The sequence below is a fragment of the Mandrillus leucophaeus genome, unplaced genomic scaffold, assembly GCF_000951045.1.
Source record: "Mandrillus leucophaeus isolate KB7577 unplaced genomic scaffold, Mleu.le_1.0 Scaffold299, whole genome shotgun sequence".
In the NCBI taxonomy this organism is placed as follows: Eukaryota; Metazoa; Chordata; class Mammalia; order Primates; family Cercopithecidae; genus Mandrillus; species Mandrillus leucophaeus.
Window position 1 is genome coordinate 3,178,059 of NW_012103131.1, and position 13,869 is coordinate 3,191,927.

At 42.9% G+C, this 13,869-nt stretch overlaps 1 protein-coding gene across 2 annotated transcripts in view; it reads right to left on the minus strand.

Annotated features, from left to right (window-relative positions):
- TEX36 (testis expressed 36) overlaps positions 1 to 13,869 on the minus strand; it is a 91,926-nt gene that overhangs the window by 71,344 nt on the left and 6,713 nt on the right. For both annotated transcript variants that reach the window (XM_011986428.1, XM_011986427.1), the window contains exons 2-3: positions 3,216 to 3,347; positions 2,393 to 2,473 (exon numbers count right to left, since the gene is read on the minus strand). In XM_011986428.1, coding sequence (XP_011841818.1) covers positions 2,393 to 2,473; positions 3,216 to 3,347 — 213 coding nt within the window. The remainder of the gene's footprint in view (positions 1 to 2,392; positions 2,474 to 3,215; positions 3,348 to 13,869) is intronic.

Here is a 13,869-nt window from a genome sequence, read left to right on the forward strand (position 1 = left end):
GCTCAGGAATTGGCCGGGGAGGCAGGAGGTGCATGTTAATGAGCTGTGGGCTGGAAGGATGTTGCTTCCTGTTCATGGAGGAGCCTGACTTGATTGTCCGTAGCAGGAGGTAGTTCCTGCTGGAGAGCAGGGTACGGGGTGGGGACACTACCAACCCTTAGGGTCCAAGGATAGTAAATGCGCAGTTTCTTACAAGGAACAATTGCTTGGCCCAACGTGCCAGCCTTGCTGCCCCCTGGGAGGTCCACAGGAGCCCATGGCTGTGGCCAGTGTTCAGGACTCACCTTCTCCCGGACTTTGTATATGGGCGGCAGCTTCCCCTCCACTTGCCAAGGTGAGTGTGGACTCTGGGGCTCTTTTAACATAGCCCTGGTGTTGGATTCTGATGTCTTTTGCGTTAGCCCGATGTGAGGGAACTGGAAGAACAGCACACGCCTTGATTAAAACCAGACACATTCGAATCTACAAGCCAAGTATCAGGGCTTCCTCTGTACAGTGATTAAAATGCAATTTGGGTGCTTTTGGCATGCAATGGAAATGGCATAATTTTTGTAATTTTCAAGTATTCTTTCCAAGACAAAAAACATTGTAATGGCCCAGAGCCATCACTGCCGGTTGTTTCAAGTTACAGAGGCCACCCCTGCTGTGCTGGAGCCTGGAAATGTTTCCATAGCCTGGTAAGGAGGGTGTGGTCCTCAGAGAGTGAGCAGACACATTCTGAGGAGACAGAAATGTGTTATTTGAGATCCTTCCTGTGGTCAGGGAGCTCCCAGTACTGAGGACCTAGGAGCCAACCCACGTTTATGGAGATGAGCCAACCTGCAGCAACGTAGGTATGAGGTGGCCCTAAGACCATGGGAAGGGGAGGAACAGAGAGTCCCAAATGATTCTCTGCTGGTAATGTGGGATGGTATAGGGGAGGTAACGTCTAGGAGGGAAAAAGAGGGGATAGAAGGCTGTGAAGCAAGAAAAATGAAGACAATGAGGATTATCTAGAATGTGTCCTTGCAATCTCAATCAACAAAAGACTGGGAAGGAAACAGGACTGGGCAGAAGGGGTTGGTCCCAACAAGGGCCTCTGTTGACCCGGCTGGGAGCTCTGGACTTTGGGTGGCCCCTCAGAGTTGGGGAGAGGGGATCCAGTCTCTGTGCACCCAGCAATGAGGCATTGGATTTATTCCTGGGCTACCCCTAGAAGAGGGGGTGACCCTAGGGAGGCAGCTCTCTTCAGCCAGCAGATCTCTAGGTGTGGGCAGGGAGGGCCACACTCCCAGCAACTGGAGGGATGAGTCTTTCATTCCTGAAGCGGGATGTGGCTGGCTCTTGATGGCGAGAGAAACTCACCCCAATTTTATTTGAATGAGTTGAGATGTTATGTAAGCGTAAAATACCACCTAGATTTTAAAGACTCGGTTTGGAAGGAGGAATGTAAAATATCTCATTAATTTTTTATATTGATTACATGTTGAATGGACAATTTGGAGAATTATTGGGCTAAATAAATTATTTTTGTTTGCTTGAGATAGGATCTCACTCTGACACCCAGGCTGGAGTGCAGGGTTCGTGGTCATAGCTCACTGAAGCCTTGAACTCCTGGGCTCAGGTGAACCTCCTGCCTCAATCTTCTGAGTAGCTGGGACAACAGGCACGCACCACCACACCTGGCTAATTTTTTAATGTTTTGTAGACACGGGGTCTTACTAGGTAGCCCAGGCTGGTCTCAAGCTCCTGATCTCAAATGATCCCCCCACCTCAGCCTCCCAAAGTGCTGGGATTTCAGGGGTCAGCCACTGCTCCCAGCCAATAAAATATGTTATTAAAGTAAATTTCACCTGTTTCTTTGTACTTAATGTAACCACTAAGATGTTTAAAATTATGCATACAGTTTGCATTACATTGCTATCACATAGTGCTGTGTTAACCACCATTGTGTCAGACTTCATGTTCTCCAGTGAAGGAGAACTCACCACCTGCTGAGAAAAGGCAACTCCAGTCAGGAGGAAATCCTTCCTTCTATTATGTAAGCTCCTCCTCCCTCTGACCTTTCCTCGTGAATCCTGGCTCTGCTATCCAGAGACACGCATAGCAGTCCCTCCTTCCCATGGCAGATCCTCACAAGAAAGCTCGCAAAAGAGACAATTTATGGGAAGGCACTTGGAGAAGGATGAAGCGCACATACACCTAGGCAGAACACTGGTGTAGATTAAAGCGGCGTGGAATTCTGAGAGCTTCCAACATTTTTTTAACCTGTTATGAGTCTTGTTTAAGATCTCGCTTTGTTTTGACCTTGTTCCAGTTTTGAGGCCAGTCCTCTATCTTCAACACACCCCAGAAAATCAAGATCCCTTGTGTTGTTCCCTGTTTTACTAATAATTTGGAAAGAAATACTCACGGAGTCAAGGTAACATCCAGAGTTCTCCAAACTGTGCCGATTGTCATGCACGGAGAAGGGGAACTGGTTATTCACTGCTTGCTGGAAAAGTAGGATGGAAGAGAAGGGGCACACATTAGAACCCGGCTTGCTTTCAGAACTGGGATCGGGTGATGTGGAAGGAAGGTGGGTGAGGCAAAGTGACCTCTAAGAAAGACAATGAAACCTGGCCCCCAAGATGGAGCAGTCACAGGACAGGGAGGATATCCACGTGCTCGTCAGCCCGGGGCTTTGAAACCCCACCTTATTTCCAGCTTCCTGAAAGTCATAAAAATTCTCTTTCAAAACACCTTATTTGGAGGCAAGGATGGAAAAGCGTATAGGCTCACAGAGCCAAAAGCTGGGAAGGACTTTTGAGGCTATGTAGACCAACTCCGTCATCTGGCCAGTAGGAGTCCCAGGAGATGAGAGCCCTGGCCCAAGGCCTCACTCGGGGGGACCCTGGCAGGTATGAAATGGACCCTTGCTTCTCCTTCGTGCCACTGCAGGGCCTTGAAGTTGCTCAGGAATTGGCCGGGGAGGCAGGAGGTGCATGTTAATGAGCTGTGGGCTGGAAGGATGTTGCTTCCTGTTCATGGAGGAGCCTGACTTGATTGTCCGTAGCAGGAGGTAGTTCCTGCTGGAGAGCAGGGTACGGGGTGGGGACACTACCAACCCTTAGGGTCCAAGGATAGTAAATGCGCAGTTTCTTACAAGGAACAATTGCTTGGCCCAACGTGCCAGCCTTGCTGCCCCCTGGGAGGTCCACAGGAGCCCATGGCTGTGGCCAGTGTTCAGGACTCACCTTCTCCCGGACTTTGTATATGGGCGGCAGCTTCCCCTCCACTTGCCAAGGTGAGTGTGGACTCTGGGGCTCTTTTAACATAGCCCTGGTGTTGGATTCTGATGTCTTTTGCGTTAGCCCGATGTGAGGGAACTGGAAGAACAGCACACGCCTTGATTAAAACCAGACACATTCGAACCTACAAGCCAAGTATCAGGGCTTCCTCTGTACAGTGATTAAAATGCAATTTGGGTGCTTTTGGCATGCAATGGAAATGGCATAATTTTTGTAATTTTCAAGTATTCTTTCCAAGACAAAAAACATTGTAATGGCCCAGAGCCATCACTGCCGGTTGTTTCAAGTTACAGAGGCCACCCCTGCTGTGCTGGAGCCTGGAAATGTTTCCATAGCCTGGTAAGGAGGGTGTGGTCCTCAGAGAGTGAGCAGACACATTCTGAGGAGACAGAAATGTGTTATTTGAGATCCTTCCTGTGGTCAGGGAGCTCCCAGTACTGAGGACCTAGGAGCCAACCCACGTTTATGGAGATGAGCCAACCTGCAGCAACGTAGGTATGAGGTGGCCCTAAGACCATGGGAAGGGGAGGAACAGAGAGTCCCAAATGATTCTCTGCTGGTAATGTGGGATGGTATAGGGGAGGTAACGTCTAGGAGGGAAAAAGAGGGGATAGAAGGCTGTGAAGCAAGAAAAATGAAGACAATGAGGATTATCTAGAATGTGTCCTTGCAATCTCAATCAACAAAAGACTGGGAAGGAAACAGGACTGGGCAGAAGGGGTTGGTCCCAACAAGGGCCTCTGTTGACCCGGCTGGGAGCTCTGGACTTTGGGTGGCCCCTCAGAGTTGGGGAGAGGGGATCCAGTCTCTGTGCACCCAGCAATGAGGCATTGGATTTATTCCTGGGCTACCCCTAGAAGAGGGGGTGACCCTAGGGAGGCAGCTCTCTTCAGCCAGCAGATCTCTAGGTGTGGGCAGGGAGGGCCACACTCCCAGCAACTGGAGGGATGAGTCTTTCATTCCTGAAGCGGGATGTGGCTGGCTCTTGATGGCGAGAGAAACTCACCCCAATTTTATTTGAATGGCACCTCTTAAAAGCCACCCCAACAAAGTGAGCTCTGAAGCAGGACTCTCTAGGAGGAAATGAATGGAAATTAAAAAGACAAGACCCAATTCAATGAAAATTCCCATAAAGGGAGAAGGAAGCATAATGTGGTTGGGTCAGAGGCCAGACATTCAGAGGTCCTGAGTCCAGCCCCAGCTCTCTCTCCTATCTCCTAGGTGAGCCTGATGAGAGAGACTAAACTTTCTCAAACCTCAGTTTCCCTATCTGTAAAATGGGAGTAATAATACCTACCTGATGTGGTAGATTTGATACAAAGAGGAAATGTATACACTCCAATAATGTGAATAGTTTGCAAATGTTTTTGGCTAAATAGCAATCACATTTTCATTATCCATTCATCCACTGATGAACACTTAAGTTGATTCTATGTCTTTGCTATGGTGAATAGTGCTGCAATAAACACGCAAGTATAGGTATCCCTCTTATATATCGATTTTTTTCTTAGTAGATACTCAGTAATAGCATTGCTGGATCAAATGATACTTTCTCTTTTTAGTGTTTTGAGAAATCTCCATACTATTTTCCACAGTGGCTCTACTAGTTTACATTTCCAGCAAAAGTGTGTAAGAGTTCCCTTTTCTCCCCATCCTCGCCAACATCTGCTATTTTTTGTCTTTTTAGTAATAGCTATTCTGACTGGGATAAGATGATATCTCATTGTGGTTTTTATTTGCATTCCCCTGATGATTAGTTCAGCATGTTTTCATATACCTGTTTCCCATTTGTATGTCTTCTTTTTTAAAATTTAAAATTTTGTATGTGTACATAGTAGTTGTATATATTTATGGGGTACATAAGATGCTTTGATACAGGCATACAGTGTGTAATAATCACATCAGGGTAAACGGAGGATCCATCACCTCCAGCATTTATCATTTCTTTGTGTTACAAACAATCCAATTCTACTTTTAGTTTAAAACGTACAATAGATTATTATTGACTATAGTCACCCTGTCGTGCTATCAAATACTAGATCTTATTCATTCTAACTATATTTTTGTCCCATTTTCCATCCCCACTTCCCCCACCACTACCTTTCCTAGCCTCTGATAACCATCATTCCACTCTCTGTGAGTTCAACTGTTTTAATGTTCAGCTTCCACAAAGGAGTGAGAACATGGGAAAAGGTTGTCTTTCTGTGCCTGGCTTATTTTACTTAACAACATGTCCTCCGGTTCCATTTACATTGTGGCAAATGACAGAATCTCATTCATTTTTATGACTGACTAGTACTTCATTTTGTATGTGTATCACATTTCTTTATCCATTCATCTATTGATAGACACTTAGGTTGCTTCCAAATCTTGGCAATTGTGAATAGTGCTGCAATAAACATGGGAGTGCAGATATCTCTTCAGTATACTGATTTCCTTTCTTTTGCGTATATACCTAGCAATGGGATTGCTGAATCACATGGTAGTTTTATTTTTAGTTTTTTGAGGGACCTCTGTACTATTCTCCATAGTGGCTAATATGGTTTAGTTCTGTGTACCCACACAAATCTCATTTTGAATTAGAATCCCCAAATGTCAGAAGAGGCACCAGGTGGGAGGTGATTGGATCACGGGAGTGGATTTCCCCCTTGCTGTTTTCATGATAATAAGTGAGTTCTCCTGAGATCTGATGGTTTAAAAGTGTGGCACATCTCCCTTTGCTCACTGTCTCTCCTGCCGCCATGTAAGATGTGCCTTGCTTCCCTTTCACCTTCTGCCATGACTGTAAGTTTCCTGAGGCCTCCCCAGCCATGCAGAACTGTGAATCAATTAAATCTCTTTTCTTTATAAATTACCAGTCTCAGGTAGTTCTTTATAGAAGTGTGAAAACAGACTAATACAGTGGCTATACTAATTTATATTTCCACCAGCAGTGTACAGGTGTTCTCTTTTCTTGATATCCTCACCAGCATTTGTGATTGCCTGTCTTTAGGATAAAAGCTGTTTTAACTGGGGTGAGGTGATATCTCATTGTGGCTTGGATTTACATTTATCTGATGATCAATGATGTTGAGTACCTTTTCATATACCTGTTTGCCATTTGTATGTCTTCTTTTCAGAAATGTCTATTCATGTCCTTTGCCCACTTTTTAATGGAATTACTTGGTTTTTTGGTTGTGGTGGTGGTGGTGGTTGTTTTTGTTTTTTACTGTTGAGCTGTTTGAGTTCCCTGTATATTCTGGATATTAGTCACCTGTCAGATGAATGGTTTGCAAATATTTTCTTCCACTCAACAGATTGCCTATTTACTCTTTTGATTGTTTCCTTTGCTGTGCAGAAGCTTTTTGATTTAATATAGTTCCATTTGTCTGTTTTCATTTTTGTTGTTTATGCTTTTGAGATCTTAGTCATAAATTTTTTGCCAAAAGCAAAGTTCAGAAGGGTTTTCTCTAGGTTTTATTCTAATAGCTTCAGGTCTTATATTTAAGTCTTCAATTCATTTTGAGTTGATTTTGGTATATGGTGAGAGATAGGGGTCCAGTTTCATTCTTCTGTGTGTGGCTATCTGATTCTTTCAGTACCATTTATTGAACAGGGTGCGGCTTCCCTGATATAAGTTCATACTGGCTGTGTCAAAGATCAGTTTTCTGGGTTCTCTATTCTGTTCCATTGGTTTGTGTGTCTAATTTTATAAAAATGCCATGCTGTTTTGGTTACTATAGTCTTGTAGTAAGTGATGCCTCCAGCTTTGTTCATTTTGCTCAGGATTCCTTTGGTTATTCTGGCTCTTTTTTATTCCATATGAATTTTAAGATTGTTTTTCTAATTCTGTGAAGAATGACATTGGTATTTTGATAGAGGTTGCATTGAACCTGTAGATTGCTTTGAGCAATATGGTCATTTTAATGATATGTCTTCCAACCCAGGAGCATAGGATGTTTTTCCATTTGTTTGTGTCATCTTTAATTTCTTTCATCAGTGTTTTATAGTTTTTCTTATAAAGATATTTTACCTCCCTGGTTAAATTTATTCTTATATATTTTTGTAGCTATTATAAATGAAATTGCCTTCTTGATTTCCTTCTTAGTTAGATCATTGCTGATATATATAAAAGCTACTGCTTTTTGTATGTTGATTTTGTATCCTGCAACTTTACTGAATATATTTATCAAATTAAAGTGGGTTTTTTTTTTGGTAGAGTCTTTAGGTTTTTCTAGATATAATATCATATCATCAGCAGAAAGAGACAGTTTCACTTCTTCTTTTCAAATTTGGATGCTTTTTATTTCTTTCTCTTGACTGATTGTTCTGGCTAGGACTTCTAGTACTATGTTGAATAGGAATGGTGAAAGTGAGACTCCTTGTCGTGTTCCAGTTCTGAGAGCAAAGGCTTTCAACTTTACTTCATTCAGTATGATGTTAGCTGTGGGTTGGCTGTATATGGTCTTTACTATTTTGACTTATGTTCCTTCTATGCCTAGTTTGTTGAGAGTGTTTATCATAAAGGGATGTTGAATTTTATCAAATGCTTTTTCTATGTCTGTTGAGATAATCATATGGTTTTTGTCCTTCATTTTGTTGGTGTGATGTGTCATGTTTTTTTAGTTGTGTGTGTTGGAGCATCCTTGCGTCCCTGGTATAAATCCCACTTGATCACAGTATACTGTCTTTTTGATGTGCTATTGCATTTAGTTTGCTGGTATTTTGTTGAGAAATGTTGTATTTATGTTCATCGGGGATATTGGCTGTAGTTTTCTCCCTGCACCACGCCCCCGGCCTTAAATAGCTGTTTATTGGCAGTGTGCTGGAAAGGGTGATGGAGTTAGCATTCACAGACGACACCATACACCACTGTCACAAGGGAGGCAAGAGCATGGGCAAGCCAACCTGGAGCCCCGAGGAGGAGGCCCCCTCTTCAAGAGAGTGTGGCAGGGGGCGGGGCCTGGAGTACTGGGGACAGCCTGGGAACACCTCCGCTTGGTAGGCGTGGTTAGGCAATTGCTTTTGACATTTTAATCATGCAATATTTGTTTGCCCTTTCCTATATCCTGAATGGTATTGCCTAGATTTTCTTCTAGGGTTTTTATAGTTTTGGGTTTTACATTTCAGTCTTTAATCTTGAGTTAATTGTTACATAAGAAAGGGGTCCAGTTTCAATTTTCTGCATATTACTAGCCAGTTCTCCCAGCACCATTCATTAAATAGGGAATCCTTTTCCCATTGCTTGTTTTTTTCAGGTTTGTTGAAGATCAGTGGGTTGTAGATGTGCAGTCTTATTTCCAAGTTACCTTTTTTGTTCCCTTGGTCTATGTGTCTGTTTTTGTACTAGTATCATGCTGTTTTGGTTACTCTAGCCTTGTAGTATAGTTTGAAGTCAGGTAGCATGATGCCTCCAGTTTTGTTCTGAGACTATGGGGTTTTCTAGATATGGGATCATGTCATCTGCAAACAGACAGTTTGACTTCTTCTCTTCCTATTTGAATACACTTTATTTCTTTCTCTTGCCTGATTGCCCTGTCCAGAACTTCCAAATACTATGTTGAATAGGAATGGTGAGAGGGGGCATCCTTGCCTTGTGCTGGTTTTCAAGGGGAATGCTTCCAGTTTTTGCCCATCCAGTATGACATTCACTGTGGGTTTGTCATAAATGGCTGTTATAATTTTGATGTATGTTCCACCAGTACCTAGTTTATTGAGTTTTTAACATGAAGAGATGTTGAATTTTATTAAAGGTCTTTTCTGTGTCTATTGAGATAATCATGTGGTTTTTGTCTTTAGTTCTGTTCATGTGATGAATTACATTTATTGATTTGCATACATTGAACCAGCCTTGCATCCTGGGGATGAAGCTGACTTGATCATGGTGGATAAAGCTTTTTGATGTGCTGCTGGATTCAGTTTGCCAGTATTTTATTGAGCATTTTTGCATCAATGTTCATCCGGATATTGGCTTTAAGTTTTCTTTTTTTATGGTATCTCTGCCAGGTTTTGGTATTAGGATGATATTGGCCTCATGAGTTAGGAAGAAGTACCTCCTTTTCAATTGTTTGGAATAGTTTCAGGAGAGAAATGATACCAGCTCTTTTTTGTACCTCTGGTAGAATTCAGCTGTAAATCCATCTGGTCCCAGGCTTTGTATAGTTGGTAGGCTATTAATTACTGTTTCAATTTCAGAACTGTTATTGGTCTATTCAGGGATTCGACTTCTTCCTGATTTAATGTTGGGAGAGTGTATATGTCCAGGAATTCATCCATTTCTTCTAGATTTTCTAGTTTATTTGCATAGAGGTGTTTATAATATTCTCTGATGGTTGGTTATATTTCTGTGGGGTCAGTGGTCGTATCCCCTTTATCATCTTTCATTGTGTCTATTTGATTCTTCTCTCTTTTCTTCTTTATTAGTCTAGCTAGTGGTCTATTTTATTAATTTTTTCCAAAAAAAGCCACCTGCTGGGTTCACTGATTTTTTGAAACATTTTTTGTATCTCTATCTCCTTCAGTTTCACTCTGATCTTGGTAATTTCTTGTCTTCTGCTAGCTTTGGGGTTCATTTGCTCTTAGTTCTCCAGTTCTTTTAGTTGTGATGTTAGGGTGTCAATTTGAGATCTTTCTAGCTTTTTGATGTGGGCATTTGGTGCTATAAATTTCCTTCTTAACACTGCTTTAGCTGTGTCCTGGAGATTCTGGTACATTGTCTCTTTGTTCTCATTGATTTCAAAGAACTACTTGATTTCTGCCTTAATTTCATTATTTTTCCAGGAGTCATTCAAGAGCGGATTGTTCAAATTCTATGTAGTTGTGTGGTTTTGAGTGTGTTTCTTAATTTTGAGTTATAATTTGACTGCACTGTGGTCTGAAAGACAGTTTGTTATTATTTCAATTCTTTTGCATTTGCCGAGGAGTGTTTACTTCCCATTGTGTGATCAGTTTTAGAGTAAATGCCATGTGGTACCAAGAAGAATGTATATTCTGCTATTTTTGGGTGAAGGCTTCTGTAGATATCTATCAGGTTCCCTTGATCCAGAGCGGAGTTTGAGTCTTCAATATTCTCATTAATTTTCTGTCTCAGTGATCTAATATTGACAGTAGGGTGTTAAGGCCTCCCACCATTATTGTGTAGGAGTCTAAGTCTCTTTGTAGGTCTCTAAGAACTTGTTTTGTGAATCTCAGTGCTCCTGTATTGGGTGCATGTATATTTAGATTAGCTCTTCTTGTTGAATTGATCCCTTTACCATTATTTAATGCCCTTCTTTGTCTTTTCTGATCTTTGTTGGTTTAAAGTCTGTTTTCTCCAGAAACTAGGATCACATCTCCTGTTTTTTTCTGATTTCCATTTGGTAAATTTTTCCTCATCCCTTTATTTTGAGGCTATGTGTGTCTTTGCACATGAGATGGGTCTCTTGAATACAGCACACCAGTGGGTCTTGATTCTTTATCCAGCTTTCCATTCTGCGTCTTTTAATTGAGGCATTTAGCCCATTTACATTTAAGGTTAATGTTATCTATTAATATGATCCTGTCATCATGATGCTAGCGGGTTATTTTTGCACACTTGTTGATGTAGTTGCTTCATAGTGTCATTAGTCTTTGTACTTCAGTGGCTGGTAATGGTTTTTCCTTTCCATATTCAGTACTTCCTTCAGGAGCTCTTGCAAGGTAGGCCTGGTGGTGGCGAATTCTCTCAGCATTTGCTTGTCTGAAAAGGATTTTATTTTTCCTTCACTTATGAAGCTTAGTTTAGCAAGATATGAAAGTCTGAGTTGGAAATTTTTTGCTTTAAGAATGTTGAGGCTGCGCACAGTGGCTTATGCCTGTAATTCCAGCACTTTGGGAGGCCAAAGTGGGCTGATCACCTGAGGTCAGGAGTTCAAGACCAGCCTGGTCAACATGGTGAAACCCCATGTCTAATGTAAATACAAAATTAGTTGGGCATGGTGTCAAGTGCCTGTAATCCCAGCTACTCAGGAGGCTGAGGTAGGAGCATCAATTGAACCCAGGAAGTGGAGGTGGCAGTGAGCCAAGATCACACTATTGCACTCCAGCCTGGGCAACAAGAGAGAGACTCTGTCTCAAAAAAAAAAAAAAAAAAAAAAAAAAAGTTGTGTATTGACCCCCAGTCTCTTCTGGCTTGTAGGGTTTCTGCTGAAAGGTCTTCTGTTAGTCTGATGGGCTTCCATCTGTAAGTGACCTGGCCTTTCTTTCTGGCTGCCCTTAACATTTTTTCCTTCATTTCCATGTTGGAGAATCTGATGATTACGTGTATTGGGGTTGATCTTCTTGTGGAATATCTTACTCGGGCTCTCTGGGTTTCCTGAATTTGAATCTTGGCTTGTCTTTTTAGGTTGGGGAAGTTCTGGATGATATCCTGGAGTATGTTTTCCAACTTGGTTCTCTCTTTCTCTTTCAGGTACCCCAATCAGTCATAGGTTCAGTCTTTTTACATAATCCCACATTTCTCAGAAGTTTTGCTCATTCCTTTTCATTGTTTTTCTCTATTCTTGTCTGCCTGTCTTATTTCACCAAGACAGTCTTCAAGCTCTGAACTTCTTTCCTCTTCTTGGTCTATTTGGTTATTGATACTTGTGGTTGCATTGTGAAGTTTTCATATTGAGTTTTTCAGCTCCATCAGGTCATTTATGTTCCTCTCTAAACTGATTATTCTGATCAACAGCTCCTGTAATGTTTTATCATGGTTCTTAGTTTCTTTGCATTGGATTAGAACATGATCCTTTAGCTCAGTGAAGTTTGTTATTACTCACCTTCTGAAGCCTACTTCTATGAATTCATCCATCTCAGCTTCTGCCCAGTTCTGTGCCCTTGCTGGAGAGGTGTTGCGATCATTTAGAGGAGAAAAGGCACTCTGACTTTTTGAGTTTTCAGCATTTTTTTCATTAATTCTTTCTCATTTTTGTGAGTTTTTCTAGCTTCAATCTTTGAGACTGCTGACCTTTGGATGGAATTTTTATGGGGACTTTTTGTTGAGGCTATTGTTCTTGTTGCATTCTGTTTGTCTTTCCTTTAACAGTCAGGCCCATCTTCCATAGGACTGCTGCAGTTTGCTGGGAGCCCATTCCAGACCCTATTTACCTGGGTCCCTCCAGCACCTGGAATTATCACCAGTGGAGGCTGAAGAACAGCAAAGGTGGCAGCCTGCTCCTTTCTTTGGGATCTCTGTCCCAGAGGGGCACTGATCTGATACCAGCAGGAACACTCCTGTATAACCTGACTGAGGGGTCCCACCCACTCAGGAGGCATGGGAACCAGGGCCCTGCTTAACGAAGCACTCTGGCTGCACCTTGGCAAAGGGGGTGCATTGGGTTGGGGCAATCTCTGCTCATCCAGATTGCCCAGGTTCCTCGGAGTCAGCAGGGGAGAAGACTAAGTCTGCTGATCTAGGGACACCATAGCCACCCCTCCCCACAGGGGTTCAGTCCCAGGGAGATAAGAGTTCTGTCCCTAAACCCCTGGCTGGAGTTGCTGAAATTCATGCAGGGAGGCCTCATCCAGTGAAAAGGGATGGGCCAGGGTCCAGCTTAAAGAGGCAGTCTGGCCACGATCTGCCACACCTGCTATGCTGTGCTATGGGAAATTCCTCCTGGGTCCAAATGGTCCAGTCTCTCCAGCACCAGCAGGGTAAAAATGGCAGACTGGAGCTACAGTGATGGAGGCCACCCCTCCCCATGGGAGCTCAGTTGTCTTAGCAGGCAGCCACAGTGATGACAGCTGCCCCTCTCCTGGGGAGTTCAGTCGTCTTAGGCAGCAGGCACCCACGATGATGATGGCCACCTCTCCCCACAGGAACTCGATAGTCTTAGGCAGTCCCCACCAAGTGGCTGCTGAGAATCTGCACAGCTCTGTGCTTGGGACCCAAGGACCTGGTGGCGTGGGCTCATGACGGGCATCTCCCGATCCATGGGTTGCACAGGTCTATGGATAAAGCATGGTTTCCCAGGCAGGGCAGGATGATCACTCACCACCCTTCTTGGCTGGGGGTGGGAACTCCACCCCATGTGGCTCCCAGGTGGGCCAACACACCACCCTACTTTTCCTCACTCTCTGTGAGTCCTGCCAACCACCTAGTCAGTCTCAATGACAGAATCAGGATACCTCAGTTGCCGGTGCAGGATTCACTCACCATTTTCATTCTTCTCAGTGAGAACCTCCAACCGCAGCCGTTTCTAGTTGGCCATCTTGGCCCCTCCCACCTAATTTTATCTAAATTTCCTCATTGACCCAATGGTCATTCAGGAGCATGTTGTTTAATTTCTATGTATTTGCATAGTTTCCAAAGTTCATCCTGGTATTGATTTCTAGTTTTATTCTATTGTGGTCTGAGAAGATATGTGATGATTTTAATTTTTTTAAACTGTTGAGACTTGTTTTTTTGGTTTTTTTTTGTTTTTTTTGGTGACCTGACATATGGTCTATCCTGGAGGATGTTCATATGCTGATGAAAATAATGTATATTCTCCAGTTGTTTGATAGAAAGAACTGTAAATGCCTGTTGGATCCATTTGGCCTAAAGTTCAGTTTGAATCCAGTGTTTCTTTGTTGACTTTCTGTCTAGATTATCTATCTAATGCTGGGAAGAGTGAATTGA